The following is a 16,913-nucleotide window of genomic DNA, read 5'->3' on the forward strand; positions in this document are numbered from 1 at the left end:
GCAGTGCACCCTGGACTAAAGAGGCAGACAAACAGGAAACATGTGCTAGACCCTCTGTTAAATTACACATTTCTCCAGGTAGGAATATGGCAACAATATGATCAATGGCTCATTAGAGAGAAGACATCCTCCCGAGTTATGACATCAGCCAGTATTGAAATCTGACATGTATGATAGACGTATTAGAGATCTTAAAATCATATTCCTTCAAACTTCCAGTGTAGTGAGAGAGACTTTACCACAGTGCTACATCATACCGGACGGATTTCTGTCTGCTTGAATGCCAACAAACTCAGATGCACATGAAAACATGAAATGACCCAGGGGATAGAGAGAACATCACTCAGTGGTGCACAAACGCAATATATATATAGATATATAGATAGATAGATAGATAGATAGATAGATAGATAGATAGATAGATAGATAGATAGATAGATAGATAGATAGATAGATAGATAGATAGATGAATGGTTCATGTTATCTAAGGCCAGGCACCACACCCTAATACGGATTTGTTGTTCTCTTAATCATATCACAATCAACTTTTACCAGGTGAATTTAGACACAAATAAAATACTTTTTTGTATTACAATATTCTGGAAATGTTTTATTAGAATATGCAAATTAAGGCAATACCTCATTAAATATGCATATATTTGCATATCAAGCACAAGTATTTTTCTGGACATTGGATAAGGCTAGCCTAAATAATTTTGTTTCATTGTGTTAATTACACTCCAGGACTGGACTTGATCAAAGCAGATTGTGGATAAATACTTTTTATCTGTAAAATACTAAAGACATGTACGTAATTTTTTTTCCAAATAAAAGGTTATGTATAATAAAGATGTTACAGCATATAAACAAATTCCATATAAACAAGTTTGGAGAATATATCTAAGGATAACTACACAACATTTGGTGAATGTAGAGGCTTCTGAAGCTGAAAGAAATGTGTTAGCGTGTGTGAACAGTCTGACTATCAGGAAATGACAGTTAAAGACAACTACAATAAATTAAGACTACCAAACTCCAAAAAAACGATTTAGATCCAATCACCACATCTTTAAAGTAAGATACTAAAATATAGTTCAGTTTCTAACATTTTCTATGAAATAGGTGTTTGAAATTCTGTGTAATTCAATGTAGTGAGCTTTGAAATGATTGATGTATGTCCATTATTAAGTGGTTAAAATTCATACAAATGTTGATGACGGTAGTATGATAAACTAAAGAAAATACACATTTTAATCAAGTTTTTTACATTTTTACGTTTACTTTTTGAAAATACTAATATTAATGGAACAAAATAACAACAAATCTCAAAATTGACAGGTAGATGTAAAAATGTAATTTCAGTTTGTGGTGCCTGGCCTTAATAAGATTGTATAGACTGAGTGTACAAAACATTAGGAACACCTGCTCCTTCCCTGACATAGACTGACCAGGTGAATCCAGGTGAAAGCTATGATCCCTTATTGATGTTGCTAGTTAAATCCCCTTCAATCAGTGTAGCTGGAAGAGGAGACAGGTTAAATACTCATTTTTAAGCCTTGAGACAATTGAGACATGAATTGTGTACGTGGGGCGGCAGGTAGCCTAGTGGTTAGAGTGTAGAGGAGGCAGGTAGCCTAGTGGTTAGAGTGTAGAGGAGGTAGGTAGCCTAGTGGTTAGAGTGTAGAGGAGGCTGGTAGACTAGTGGTTAGAGTGTAGAGGAGGTAGGTAGCCTAGTGGTTAGAGTGTAGAGGAGGTAGGTAGCCTAGTGGTTAGAGTGTAGAGGAGGTAGGTAGCCTAGTGGTTAGAGTGTAGAGGAGGCTGGTAGACTAGTGGTTAGAGTGTAGAGGAGGCAGGTAGCCTAGTGGTTAGAGTGTAGAGGAGGTAGGTAGCCTAGTGGTTAGAGTGTAGAGGAGGTAGGTAGCCTAGTGGTTAGAGTGTAGAGGAGGCAGGTAGCCTAGTGGTTAGAGTGTAGAGGAGGCAGGTAGCCAAGTGGTTAGAGTGTAGAGGAGGCAGGTAGCCTAGTGGTTAGAGTGTAGAGGAGGCAGGTAGCCTAGTGGTTAGAGTGTATAGGAGGCAGGTAGCCTAGTGGTTAGAGTGTATAGGAGGCAGGTAGCCTAGTGGTTAGAGTGTAGAGGAGGCAGGTAGCCTAGTGGTTAGAGTGTAGAGGAGGCAGGTAGCCTAGTGGTTAGAGTGTAGAGGAGGCAGGTAGCCTAGTGGTTAGAGTGTAGAGGAGGCAGGTAGCCTAGTGGTTAGAGTGTAGGGGCGGTTGGTAGCCTAGTGGTTAGAGTGTAGAGGAGGCAGGTAGCCTAGTGGTTAGAGTGTAGAGGAGGCAGGTAGCCTAGTTGTTAGAGTGTAGAGGAGGCAGGTAGCCTAGTGGTAAGAGTGTAGAGGAGGCAGGTAACCTAGTGGTTAGAGTGTAGAGGAGGCAGGTAGCCTAGTGGTTAGAGTGTAGAGGAGGCAGGTAGCCTAGTGGTTAGAGTGTAGAGGAGGTAGGTAGCCTAGTGGTTAGAGTGTAGAGGAGGATGGTAGACTAGTGGTTAGAGTGTAGAGGAGGCAGGTAGCCTAGTGGTTAGAGTGTAGAGGAGGCAGGTAGCCTAGTGGTTAGAGTGTATAGGAGGCAGGTAGCCTAGTGGTTAGAGTGTATAGGAGGCAGGTAGCCTAGTGGTTAGAGTGTAGAGGAGGCAGGTAGCCTAGTGGTTAGAGTGTAGAGGAGGCAGGTAGCCTAGTGGTTAGAGTGTAGAGGAGGCAGGTAGCCTAGTGGTTAGAGTGTAGAGGAGGCAGGTAGCCTAGTGGTTAGAGTGTAGGGGCGGCAGGTAGCCTAGTGGTTAGAGTGTAGAGGAGGCAGGTAGCCTAGTGGTTAGAGTGTAGAGGAGGCAGGTAGCCTAGTTGTTAGAGTGTAGAGGAGGCAGGTAGCCTAGTGGTAAGAGTGTAGAGGAGGCAGGTAACCTAGTGGTTAGAGTGTAGAGGAGGCAGGTAGCCTAGTGGTTAGAGTGTAGAGGAGGCAGGTAGCCTAGTGGTTAGAGTGTAGAGGAGGCAGGTAGCCTAGTGGTTAGAGTGTAGAGGAGGCAGGGAGCCTAGTGGTTAGAGTGTAGAGGAGGCAGGTAACCTATTGGTTAGAGTGTAGAGGAGGCAGGTATCCTAGTGGTTAGAGTGTAGAGGAGGCAGGTAGCCTAGTGGTTAGAGCGTAGAGGAGGCAGGTAGCCTAGTGGTTAGAGCGTAGAGGAGGCAGGTAGCCTAGTGGTTAGAGTGTAGAGGAGGCAGGTAGCCTAGTGGTTAGAGTGTAGAGGTGGCAGGTAGCCTAGTGGTTAGAGTGTAGAGGAGGCAGGTAGCCTAGTGGTTAGAGTGTAGAGGAGGCAGGTAGCCTAGTGGTTAGAGTGTAGAGGAGGCATGTAGCCTAGTGGTTAGAGTGTAGAGGAGGCAGGTAGCCTAGTGGTTAGAGTGTAGAGGAGGCAGGTAGCCTAGTGGTTAGAGTGTAGAGGAGGTAGGTAGCCTAGTGGTTAGAGTGTAGAGGAGGCAGGTAGCCTAGTGGTTAGAGTGTAGAGGAGGCAGGTAGCCTAGTGGTTAGAGTGTAGAGGAGGTAGGTAGCCTAGTGGTTAGAGTGTAGAGGAGGCAGGTAGCCTTGTGGTTAGAGTGTAGAGGAGGCAGGTAGCCTAGTGGTTAGAGTGTAGAGGAGGCAGGTAGCCTAGTGGTTAGAGTGTAGAGGAGGCAGGTAGCCTAGTGGTTAGAGTGTAGAGGAGGCAGGTAGCCTAGTGGTTAGAGTGTAGAGGAGGCAGGGAGACTAGTGGTTAGAGTGTAGAGGAGGTAGGTAGCCTAGTGGTTAGAGTGTAGAGGAGGCAGGTAGCCTAGTGGTTAGAGTGTAGAGGAGGTAGGTAGCCTAGTGGTTAGAGTGTAGAGGAGGTAGGTAGCCTAGTGGTTAGAGTGTAGAGGAGGCAGGTAGCCTAGTGGTTAGAGTGTAGAGGAGGTAGGTAGTCTAGTGGTTAGAGTGTAGAGGAGGCAGGTAGCCTAGTGGTTAGAGTGTAGAGGAGGCAGGTAGCCTAGTGGTTAGAGTGTAGAGGAGGTAGGTAGCCTAGTGGTTAGAGTGTAGAGGAGGTAGGTAGCCTAGTGGTTAGAGTGTAGAGGAGGTAGGTAGCCTAGTGGTTAGAGTGTAGAGGAGGCAGGTAGCCTAGTGGTTAGAGTGTAGAGGAGGCAGGTAGCCTAGTGGTTAGAGTGTAGAGGAGGCAGGTAGCCTAGTGGTTAGAGTGTAGAGGAGGTAGGTAGCCTAGTGGTTAGAGTGTAGAGGAGGCAGGTAGCCTAGTGGTTAGAGTGTAGAGGAGGCAGGGAGACTAGTGGTTAGAGTGTAGAGGAGGTAGGTAGCCTAGTGGTTAGAGTGTAGAGGAGGCAGGTAGCCTTGTGGTTAGAGTGTAGAGGAGGCAGGTAGCCTAGTGGTTAGAGCGTAGAGGCAGGTAGCCTAGTGGTTAGAGTGTAGAGGAGGCAGGTAGCCTAGTGGTTAGAGTGTAGAGGAGGTAGGTAGTCTAGTGGTTAGAGTGTAGAGGCAGGTAGCCTAGTGGTTAGAGTGTAGAGGAGGCAGGTAGCCTAGTGGTTAGAGTGTAGAGGAGGTAGGTAGCCTAGTGGTTAGAGTGTAGAGGAGGTAGGTAGCCTAGTGGTTAGAGTGTAGAGGAGGTAGGTAGCCTAGTGGTTAGAGTGTAGAGGAGGTAGGTAGCCTAGTGGTTAGAGTGTAGAGGAGGCAGGTAGCCTAGTGGTTAGAGTGTAGAGGAGGCAGGTAGCCTAGTGGTTAGAGTGTAGAGGAGGTAGGTAGCCTAGTGGTTAGAGTGTAGAGGAGGTAGGTAGCCTAGTGGTTAGAGTGTAGAGTAGGCAGGTAGCCTAGTGGTTAGAGTGTAGAGGAGGCAGGTAGCCTAGTGGTTAGAGTGTAGAGGAGGCAGGTAGCCTAGTGGTTAGAGTGTAGAGGAGGCAGGTAGCCTAGTGGTTAGAGTGTAGAGGAGGCAGGTAGCCTAGTGGTTAGAGTGTAGAGGAGGCAGGTAGCCTAGTGGTTAGAGTGTAGAGGAGGCAGGTAGCCTAGTGTTTAGAGCGTTGGGCCAGTAACCAAAAGGTTGCTGGATCAAATCTCACTGCTGACAAGGTAAACATCTGTTTTTCTACACCTGAACAAGGCAGTTAACCCACTATTCCATCATTGTAAATAACAATTTGTTCTTAATTGACTTACCTAGTTTAATTTAAATGTGAAATTCTGAAGGTGAATGGGTGGGTGAGACAAAAGATTTAAGGGCCTTTGAACAGGGTATGTGCCATGTGCACTGGTTTTATTGTGTCAAGAACAGCAACACTGTTGGGTTTCTCACGCTCAACACTTTCCCGTGTGTATCAAGAATGGTCCACCACCCAAAGGACATCCAGCCAACTTGACACAACTGTGGAAGCGTTGGCGTCAACATGGGCCAGCATCCCTGTGGAACGCTTTTGATACCTTTTGAAGTCCATGCTCGGACAAATTGAGGCTGTTTTGAGTGCAAAAATCAAATCAAATCACATTTTATTTGTCACGAATACAACAGGTGTAGACCTTACAGTGAAATGCTTACTTAGCCCTAATCCAACAATGCAGTTTAAAATAATAATAATAATAATAATAAATAAAAGTAACAAATAATTAAAGAGCAGCATTAAAATAACAATATTAGGAATATTAGGACGGTGTTTTGTACACTATATATCTTGTTCTAAATTTGGAGATACCAGATCAACTCACCTCAGAATCATTTTGTTAGAGTGACTTAAAAAATGTAGATGAGACAGATAACATTTATTGTTGAGCAAGAGTAGTGACAGCCAGGGAAAGTGTTGGGAAAAAATTGGTGACATAAAGTGGTTTCTGTTGGAATTACGGTGTGTTGTAAGCAGTTACCCCACATTACCCTATGTTGTAATCTAATGATGAGTACATGCCGTTTTATTCACAGACTCTGGTGCTCGTGCGTCATGCTGTAAACGCCCGCAGCTCATACCTGGAAACGGTGGAAACGGTGAGCTTCTTCCTGACCCTGCTGGCGCCTGCGGTCACGCCGGTGTTCATACTCTCCGATCGCTGGATCCACCTTCCGTGCGGGTGCTTCATCAACTGCCCCCGGGACACAGAGCATGAGCCCACCGGTAGGCTATGCCCTCTGTGATTGTAAAGGGCCAGTGAGCTGAGGTGCAGAGTGGAAAAACCAAACGCTTATCTAAAGCGACGTAACATTTGAACATAAGCTACATAGGCCTACAGTATATGCCTAGGAGAATCAAACTCACAGTATTATGGTAAATGCCCCATAACATACAGTATAGACCTGCACATTAAACCTAACACATTTACACGACAACAGTTGTTACAATGAAACATGATTTGGGTCTGAAACACATAAGCTTACATCAATGTCGTACATTTAAAAAAAAAAAATCACTTATCTAAATGAAATATGTTTATTTATTTTTGGGGCAAAAGTCACTATACATTTTCATTTTCTTCCCACAGCAAAGAAGAGGTTTGAATTTAACCTCTCCTTCCAAAAAGGGTACGGGATATACAAGATATCGCACGCGACCAATCCCCACCGAAACCCGTCCGTCGAGAAGCCTTCCTATTACAACTTCTTCAACTGCGACTTCACAGAAAACCAGCTTGCCGTGTTGGACAGCTCGGGGGTCGTGAGCCTGCAGGCCGAGCTGGCGTTAAGGACCCCACGTGCCGTGGACAGCTCCCCACTGCGTGAACATGGCGAGCTGCTTCTCGAGGCAGTGGCAGGTGAAGGAGAGGCCCTGGCGCTGGCAGATTGCCTCCAATTTCCTCACGATAACCACAGAGACCAGGACCTCAACCTCACCGACACGTCGTCGGTGTTCGAGGGAACGGAACGGAGACTTTCGCATGTAGAGTGCAGAAAAATGGAGCTGACGGACTGGGAGTGGTGTAGGAGTAAATCGGAGAGGACCCCCAGACAGGTAGCTTACCTCGCAAAGTTTCCCTAAGTGGCTAACATAAACAAACCTTTAGTCTATACCAACCAGTGCCATATATTTAGAAAATAATATGGCTCTGGGTTAGACTATAGGCTAGCTAGGTAAATAAATGTTTACACTACGGCTGCATCACTTTGACCTGTATAGCCTAACCCAGTGGTTTTTCATCCTGGTCCTAGGAACACAAAGGGGCGCACATTTTTGTTTTTGCCCCTAGCACTACACAGCTGATTCAAATGATCAACTCATCATCAAGCTTTAGATTTAAATCAGGTGTGTGTAGTGCTGAGGCAATAAATTATTCAGGTCCTCTGTGTTTCCAGGACCAGAATTAAGAAACACTGGTAACATATAGATTGAAGCTCTGTTCACACTGGCAGTTTGAAGGGACTCAAATCTGATTGATTTGCATATCTGATTCCAATCTGTTCTTTTTCCTGCAGTCTCAACTGCCAAAAAGCACATGGAATCTGATATTTCAAGCCACATTTCAAACCACTTTCATAGGTGGTTTGAAGTCATATACAAATCTGATTCCTGGCCATGCAACTTGTGTCTGAATGGTCAAATCAGTTTTATTTTCCCTCGTGGTTTTTAAGACTGTTATTTGCCATATCTTGTTGCTTGCTAGCTACTCTGTTAACAGTTTTGACAATAACATGTGGAAGCTAGTTAGCTTACAAACTAATTAATGAATGTGCTGGAAACTTAAACAGCTACCTAGCTAGCTAGTTGACTGCTGTGACTAGCAAGTTGACTGCTGTGACTAGCTAGTTGACTGCTGGGACTAGCTAGTTGACTGCTGGGACTAGCTAGTTGACTGCTGTGACTGCTAGGACTAGCTAGTTGACTGCTGTGACTAGCTAGTTGACTGCTGTGACTCCTGGGACTAGCTAGTTGACTCCTGGGACTAGCTAGTTGACTGCTGGGACTGCTGGGACTAGCTAGTTGACTGCTGTGACTGCTGTTACTAGCTAGTTGACTGCTGTGACTAGCTAGTTGACTGCTGGAACTAGCTAGTTGACTGCTGTGACTAGCTAGTTGACTTCTGGGACTGCTGGGACTAGCTAGTTGACTGCTGGGACTAGCTAGTTGACTGCTGTGACTCCTGGGACTAGCTAGTTGACTGCTGGGACTAGCTAGTTGACTGCTGTGACTCCTGGGACTAGCTAGTTGACTCCTGGGACTAGCTAGTTGACTGCTGTGACTGCTGTTACTAGCTAGTTGACTGCTGTGACTAGCTAGTTGACTGCTGTGACTAGCTAGTTGACTGCTGGAACTAGCTAGTTGACTGCTGTGACTAGCTAGTTGACTGCTGGGACTGCTGGGACTAGCTAGTTGACTGCTGGGACTAGCTAGTTGACTGCTGTGACTAGCTAGTTGACTGCTGTGACTAGCAAGTTGACTGCTGGGACTAGCAAGTTGACTGCTGTGACTGCTGTGACTAGCTAGTTGACTGCTGGTACAAGCTAGTTGACTGCTGTGACTAGCTAGTTGACTGCTGGGACTAGCTAGTTGACTGCTGGGACTAGCTAGTTGACTGCTGGGACTGTTGAGACTAGCAAGTTGACTGCTGGGACTAGCTAGTTGACTGCTGGAACTAGCTAGTTGACTGCTGGGACTAGCTAGTTGACTTTTGAGACTAGCTAGTTGACTGTTGAGACTAGCTAGTTGACTGTTGAGACTAGCTAGTTGACTGCTGTGACTAGCCAAAAATGATTTGTTTTGAAAGTTGGATAATAATTTTTACTTAAAAGTATTCTTACACTATGATTTTGAACATTTGAAGTAACTGGGAAACGTCCATGTCGACGCATTGTTGTCAGCTTAGCTTGCTACATAACTTCTGAGTGATAGGAAGCAGGAGAACCACCACCAAATCACACTACACCACCGCTCACACACCAGTCGTTACTATGACAACCGGCGTAGCCATGTCGGGCAAATGACTCCTGTCTGAACGCATTCGACTTGGTCACCTGTAAATGTGCTGTTTGAACAGTCAGTATTCCAAAACTGATATGAGCGTTAAAGACCTGCAGTGTGAACAAGGCTGACCAATATGTCCCCTGCTATCTAGCCATCATATGATTAAGTGATAACGCCCGAGATGCCGGTGTTTGTTGGATATATTGGCATGGGTGTTGTTGTTGTTGTTATATTGGCAAACCGTGCCAATATATCCAGGGTATTACCACTTTTTTACAACGGGTTATCAACATATTCAAATAATGACTTGTGGACTAGACACCGGCTGGAATACGCTTTTAACCAATCAGCATTCAGGATTAGACCCACCCGTTGTATAATATTGATTATCCTGCAAGACTTCCCCTTTTTTCTGGTTTATTCTCACTTGCAAACAAGTCAACAATCAAGACCAATCATGGTCATGAATTAACAGCAGCTATAGTGATATTGTGCAGGTCAACAATAACTAAAACGTTTGTAATTCAGGGCCAATTCTAAGGAACTGTCCCATACAACAGATGGATTTTTCATCTCTCTAGGCTACTTGTGAGTTTACACACATTACGTTAGGCGGAAATGACCCATAGCCTCTGTACCGAGCACACCTGTCGGCGCTGGCAAGCCTGATGGCGTTCTAATTGTGAATTTAAAAAGCTCACAGATGGTACAAGTCACTTAAATGTCCCGTTTTAGCGGTTCACTGTTAGAACATCCAGGAACTTCACTTGAAAACAAGTCGTGTTTGCATCTAGTCCACTGTGTGTGTGTGTGTGTGTGTGTGTGTGTGTGTGTGTGTGTGTGTGTGTGTGTGTGTGTGTGTGTGTGTGTGTGTGTGTGTGTGTGTGTGTGTGTGTGTGTGTGTTTGTGAGAGAGAGAGAGATGGACTTGTGTTTGCATTGAAGTGCCAGTCATTGCAGAAAGTCACATTACAATCACAGTAATGTTGTTGGCTGTCCTTTTAACCACTGTAACCCAGATTCATGTCAGTAATCAAAGCATAGATCGATGGCCAGAATCATTTCAGTGAATTATCCCTGACATTACGCTCCACCAACCCATTAAAATGACAATAGGAGATAGGGCAACAGTTACATGACAATAGGAGATAGGGCAACAGTTAAATGACAATAGGAGATAGGTCTACAGTTAAATGACAATAGGAGATAGGTCTACAGTTAAATGACAATAGGAGATAGGTCTACAGTTAAATGACAATAGGAGATAGGTCTACAGTTAAATGACAATAGGAGATAGGTCTACAGTTAAATGACAATAGGAGATAGGTCTACAGTTAAATGACAATAGGAGATAGGGCAACAGTTAAATGACAATAGGAGATAGGGCAACAGTTAAATGACAATAGGAGATAGGTCTACAGTTAAATGACAATAGGAGATAGGTCTACAGTTAAATGACAATAGGAGATAGGGCAACAGTTACATGACAATAGGAGATAGGTCTACAGTTAAATGACAATTGGAGATAGGTCTACAGTTAAATGACAATAGGAGATAGGTCTACAGTTAAATGACAATAGGAGATAGGGCAACAGTTAAATGACAATAGGAGATAGGGCAACAGTTACATGACAATAGGAGATAGGTCTACAGTTAAATGACAATAGGAGATAAGTCTACAGTTAAATGACACTGTTGTTTTGCTGTCCTTCCTGTCTTAGTTAACCATTTAGCTCAGAATAGTAGGATTGTGCGTTGTATTTGTGGTTTTAGGAATACTCCTGTTATTCAGATATAACCCTATGATTCTAGTATAATTTCTCAGGATAGGAGTTACATTCCATGAACTCCATTAACTCACAATGAAATCCATGAACTCTTTGTGAACTTTGAAAAAGTCAGTTCTGTCTATTTAGATTCAGTTCTGTAGACAGTTTTTTAAGCCTGTTTCCAGACCTGATGTGAATAACGATAGTGGAAGGTGCGAGGGAGGTTTGGCTGTGTGTGAATACAGTATACAGCTGGATGTAGGCAATACAGTCGCTCCACTTCTGCAGGCAAGTGTTTAGAAAACAAAGGAGCGAACGATGAGAAGAGAAAGAGCCCTGAATGAGACCACACAGTCAGTTCCCTATCTCAAAGACACACACTCACACACACACCTGTGTGTGTGTGTGTGTGTGTGTGTGTGTGTGTGTGTGTGTGTGTGTGTGTGTGTGTGTGTGTGTGTGTGTGTGTGTGTGTGTATTGTACCCTGAATATTGTTCCGGTAATGGGTTCCTGACTGAATGATATTGATCAGACAGCCAGGAGAAGTCAGAGAAGAGGTCACATGACTAGGGACCAGGACCTCTGACCTCATCCAATGGGTTTTGAGAAGGAGGTGAGGAGAGTAGATATGAGGAATCAAATAAATGAATTGAGATTCTCCCCATGTACAACCCTACTGAGGTTCAGCTGCAGTAAAGTAACGTTGTCATGGTCGGCAAGGTCAGGTGACTAGTTAAACTTCCGAAATACATAGATGCAGCTTCAGTGACGAGGGAACAAAGATCACAGTCCAGCTTCTATCGTCCCAACAGTAGCCAACTTTACAACATACTGTACCCTACACTTTCTACATTACAACATACTGTACCCTACACTTTCTACATTACAACATACTGTACCCTACACTTTCTACATTACAACATACTGTACCCTACACTTTCTACATTACAACATACTGTACCCTACACTTTCTCTCTGTTAGAGAAGTCTGCATTTCTCCTCCATCGCTATCAGAGCGTAATATTTTCCTCTCTGGTTTTGTGGGACACTGAGTCCCAAATGAATTGATATGAAGAGAAAAAAGGCTGTGCTCACCACATGCAACATGGGAGAGGAGACAACAGAACATAGAGAATAAAACAGTCTCATTCTGCTCCAGATTGCAGCCATCCAGCTACAGGCGTTAGCTGTTCTGAGCGATACCGCTTTGGGGTAGTAGGGAACTCTCAGGAGGTTGGGACCGGGCTTTCCACACACATGCACACACCCTCCGACAAACCATCAAACAGGCAAAGTGTCAATACAGGACTAAGATTGAATCCTACTATTCCCGGCTCTGACACTCATCGGATGTAGCAGGGCTTGCAAACTATCAAGAAGTACGAAGGGGAACACAGCCGCGAGCTGCATAGTGACACGAGCCTACTAGACGAGACAAAATGTCTTCTATGCTCGCTTCGAGGTTAGCAGCACTGAACCATGCATAAGAGCACCAGCTGTTCCGAACGGCTGTGTGATCACGCTCTCCGTAGCCAATGTGAGTAAGACCTTTAACAGGTAAACTTTCAGACAGATTACCAGGATGCGTACTCAGAGCACATCTGGGTCACATTAACACCACCATCCCAGACACACTGGACCCACTCCAACTCGCATACCGCCCCAACAGATCCACAGATTACGAATTCTCTAGTGTACCACACTGCCCTTTCACACTTGGATAAAAGGAACACCTATGTGAGAATGCTGTTAATTGAATACAGCTCAGTGTTCAACACCATAGTGCCCTCCAAGCTCATCACTCCACTCAGGATCCTGGGACTGAACACCTCCCTCTGCAACTAGATCCTGGACTTCCTGACTGGCAGCCTCCAGGTGGTGAAGGTAGGTAACAACACATGCGCCACACTGACCCTCAACATGGGGGACTGTCAGGGGTGCGTGCTTAGTCCGTTCCTGTACTCCCTGTTCACCCACGACCGCGTGACTCCAAAAGGGGCTGTAGTGAAGTGGATTGAGAGCTTTGAGTTCCTCTGTGTCTCCATCACTAAGGAACTATCGTGGTCCAAACACACCAACCAACACAGTCGTGAATAGGGCATGCCAACTCCTCTTCCCACTCAGGAGGCTGAAAATATTTGGCATAGACCCTCAGATCCTCAAAAAGATCTACAGCTGCACCAATGAGAGCATCTTGAATGGCATCAACTACTTGGCATCAAACCATAAGGTGCTTGAAAGGGTAATGCATACCGCCCAGTACATCACTGGAGCCGGGCTCCCTGCCATCCTGGACCTCTATACCAGGCGGTGTCAGATGAAGGTCCTAGAATCAAATCAAAGTTTATTTGTCACGTGCGCCAAATACAACATGTGTAGTAGACCTTACAGTGAAATGCTTACTTACAGGCTCTAACCAATAGTGCAAAAAAGGTATTAGGTGAACAATAGGTAGGTAAAGAAATAAAAACAACAGTAAAAAGAGAATGAAAAAATAACAGTAGCGAGGCTACATACAGTAGAGAGGCTATATACAGTAGAGAGGCTACACACAGTAGAGAGGCTACATACAGTAGTGAGGCTATATACAGTAGCGAGGCTATATACAGTAGAGAGGCTACATACAGTAGAGAGGCTATATACAGTAGAGAGGCTACACACAGTAGAGAGGCTACATACAGTAGTGAGGCTATATACAGTAGAGAGGCTATATACAGTAGTGAGGCTATATACAGTAGTGAGGCTATATACAGTAGAGAGGCTATATACAGTAGTGAGGCTATATACAGTAGAGAGGCTATATACAGTAGTGAGGCTATATACAGTAGAGAGGCTATATACAGTAGAGAGGCTACACACAGTAGAGAGGCTACACACAGTAGAGAGGCTACACACAGTAGTGAGGCTATATACAGTAGCGAGGCTATATACAGTAGTGAGGCTATATACAGTAGAGGCTATATACAGTAGCGAGGCTATATACAGTAGCGAGGCTATATACAGAGGTGAGGCTACATACAGTAGAGAGGCTATATACAGTAGAGAGGCTATATACAGTAGAGAGGCTATTTACAGTAGAGGCTATATACAGTAGCGAGGCTATATACAGTAGAGAGGCTATATACAGTACAGAGGCTATATACAGTAGTGAGGCTATATACAGTAGCGAGGCTATATACAGTAGCGAGGCTACATACAGTAGAGAGGCTATATACAGTAGTGAGGCTATATACAGTAGAGAGGCTATATACAGTAGTGAGGCTATATACAGTAGAGAGGCTATATACAGTAGTGAGGCTATATACAGTAGAGAGGCTATATACAGTAGAGAGGCTATATACAGTAGAGAGGCTACACACAGTAGAGAGGCTACACACAGTAGAGAGGCTACACACAGTAGTGAGGCTATATACAGTAGCGAGGCTATATACAGTAGCGAGGCTATATACAGTAGAGAGGCTATATACAGAGGTGAGGCTACATACAGTAGAGAGGCTATATACAGTAGAGAGGCTATATACAGTAGAGAGGCTATATACAGTAGCGAGGCTATATACAGTAGCGAGGCTATATACAGTAGAGAGGCTACATACAGTAGTGAGGCTATATACAGTAGTGAGGCTATATACAGTAGCGAGGCTATATACAGTAGTGAGGCTATATACAGTAGAGAGGCTATATACAGTAGAGAGGCTATATACAGTAGCGAGGCTATATACAGTAGCGAGGCTACATACAGTAGAGAGGCTATATACAGTAGTGAGGCTATATACAGTAGTGAGGCTATATACAGTAGCGAGGCTATATACAGTAGTGAGGCTATATACAGTAGCGAGGCTATATACAGTAGTGAGGCTATATACAGTAGCGAGGCTATATACAGACACCGGTTAGTCAGTAGCGTAAAAGAGGGGGTGGCGGGACACAATGCAGATAGCCCGGTTAGCCAATGTGCGTGAGCACTGGTTGGTCGGGCCAATTGAGGTAGTATGTACATGAATGTATAGTTAAAGTGACTATGCATATATGATAAACAGAGAGTAGCAACAGCGTAAAAGAGGGGTTGGGGGGGGGGGGCACACAATGCAAATAGTCCAGGTAGCCATTTGATTACCTGTTCAGGAGTCTTATGGCTTGGGGTTAAAAACTGTTGAGAATCCTTTTTGTCCTAGACTTGGCACTCCGGTACCGCTTGCCATGCGGTAGTAGAGAGAACGGTCTATGACTGGGGTGGCTGGGGTCTTTTTAGGGCTTTTAGGGCCTTCCTCTGACACCGCCTGGTGTAGAGGTCCTGGATGGCAGGCAGTTTAGCCCCAATGATGTACTGGGCCGTACGCACTACCCTCTGTAGCGCCTTGTGGTCGGAGGCCGAGCAATAGCCGTACCAGGCAGTGATGCAACCAGTCAGGATGCTCTCGATGTTGCAGCTGTAGAACATTTTGAGGATCTCAGGACCCATTTCAAATCTTTTTAGTTTCCTGCAGGGGAATAGGCTTTGTCGTGCCCTCTTCACGATTGTCTTGTTGTGTTTGGACCATTCTAGTTTGTTGTTGATGTGGATACCAAGGAACTTGAAGCTCTCAACCTGCTCCACCACAGCCCTGTTGATGAGAATGGGGGCGTGCTCTGTCCTCCTTTTCCTGTAGTTCACAATCATCTCCTTAGTCTTGGTTACGCTGAGGGATAGGTTGTTATTCTGGCACCACCCGGCCAGGTCTCTGACCTCCTCCCTATAGGCTGTCTCGTCATTGTCGGTGATCAGGCATACCACTGTTGTGTCTTCTGCAAACTTAATGATGGTGTTGGAGTTGTGCCTGGCCATGCAGTTGTGGGTGAACAGGGAGTACAGGAGGGGACTGAGCACGACCCCCAGGGAAGCTCCAGTGTTGAGGATCAGCGTGGCAGATGTGTTGCTACCTACCCTCACCACCTGAGGGAGGCACGTCAGGAAATCCAGGATCCAGTTGCAGAGGGAGGTGTTTAGTTCCAGGATCCTTAGCTTAGAGATGAGCTTTGAGGGTACTATGGTGTTGAACGCTGAGCTGTAGTCAATGAATAGCATTTTCAAATAAGTGTTCCTTTTGTCCAGGTGGGAAAGGGCAGTGTTGAGTGCAATAGAGATTGCATCATCTGTGGTTCTGTTCGGGCGGTATGCAAATTGGAGTGGGTCTAGGGTTTCTGGGATAATGGTGTTGATGTGAGCCGTTACCAGCCTTTCAAAGCACTTAATGGCTACTGACGTGAGCGCTACGGGTCTGTAGTTGTTTAGGCAGGTTGCCTTTGTGTTCTTGGGCACAGGGACTATGGTGGTTTGCTTGAAACATGTTGGTATTACAGACTCAATCAGGGACATGTTGAAAATATCAGTGAAGACACCTGCCAGTTGGACAGCACATGCCCAGAGCACACGTCCTGGTAATCTGTCTGGCCCCGCAGCCTTGTGAATGTTGACCTGTTTAAAGGTCTTACTCACGTCAGCTACGGAGAGTGTGATCAAACAGTCGTCCGGAACAGCTGATGCTCTCGTGCATGCCTCAGTGTTGCTTGCCTCGAAGTGAGCATCAAAGTTATTTAGCTCGTCTGGTAGGCACGTGTCACTGGGCAGCTCGCAGCTGTGCTTCCCTTTGTAGTTTGTAATAGTTTGCAAGCCCTGCCACATAAGACGAGCGTCGGAGCCGGTGTAGTATGACTCAATCTTAGCCCTGTATTGACGCTTTGTCTGTTTGATGGTTCATCGCAGGGCATTGCAGGATTTCTTGTAAGCTTCCGGGTTAGAGTCCCGCACCTTGAAAGCGGCAGCTCTACCCTTTAGCTCAGTGCGAATGTTGCCTGTACTGTCACTGTGGGGACGACGTTCTCAATGCACTTATTGATGAAAGCCAGTGACTGATGTGGTGTACTCCTCTATGCCATCGGAAGAATCCCGGAACATGTTCCAGTCTGTGATAGCAAAACAGTCCTGTAGTTTAGCATCTGCTTCATCTGACCACTTTTTTATAGACCGAGTCGCTGGTGCTTCCTGCTTTAATTTTTGCTTGTAAACAGGAATCAGGAGGACAGAGTTGTGGTCGGATTTACCAAATGAAGGGCGAGGGAGAGCTTTGTATGAGTCTCTGTGTGTGGAGTAAAGGTGATCTAGAGTTTTTTCCCCTCTGGTTGCACATTTAACATGTTGTCAAAGACTCCAGCCACCCAAGCTGTTCTTTCTGCTACCACATG

At 45.2% G+C, this 16,913-nt stretch overlaps 1 protein-coding gene across 1 annotated transcript in view; it reads left to right on the plus strand.

Annotated features, from left to right (window-relative positions):
• Positions 1 to 16,913, plus strand: part of LOC106613303 (probable G-protein coupled receptor 149) — a 28,776-nt gene that overhangs the window by 3,820 nt on the left and 8,043 nt on the right. Inside the window, exons 2-3 of the mRNA XM_014215392.2 lie at positions 5,958 to 6,147; positions 6,512 to 6,978. Coding sequence (XP_014070867.2) covers positions 5,958 to 6,147; positions 6,512 to 6,978 — 657 coding nt within the window. The remainder of the gene's footprint in view (positions 1 to 5,957; positions 6,148 to 6,511; positions 6,979 to 16,913) is intronic.

The sequence above is a fragment of the Salmo salar genome, chromosome ssa09 (genome assembly GCF_905237065.1).
Source record: "Salmo salar chromosome ssa09, Ssal_v3.1, whole genome shotgun sequence".
Classification (NCBI taxonomy): domain Eukaryota; kingdom Metazoa; phylum Chordata; class Actinopteri; order Salmoniformes; family Salmonidae; genus Salmo; species Salmo salar.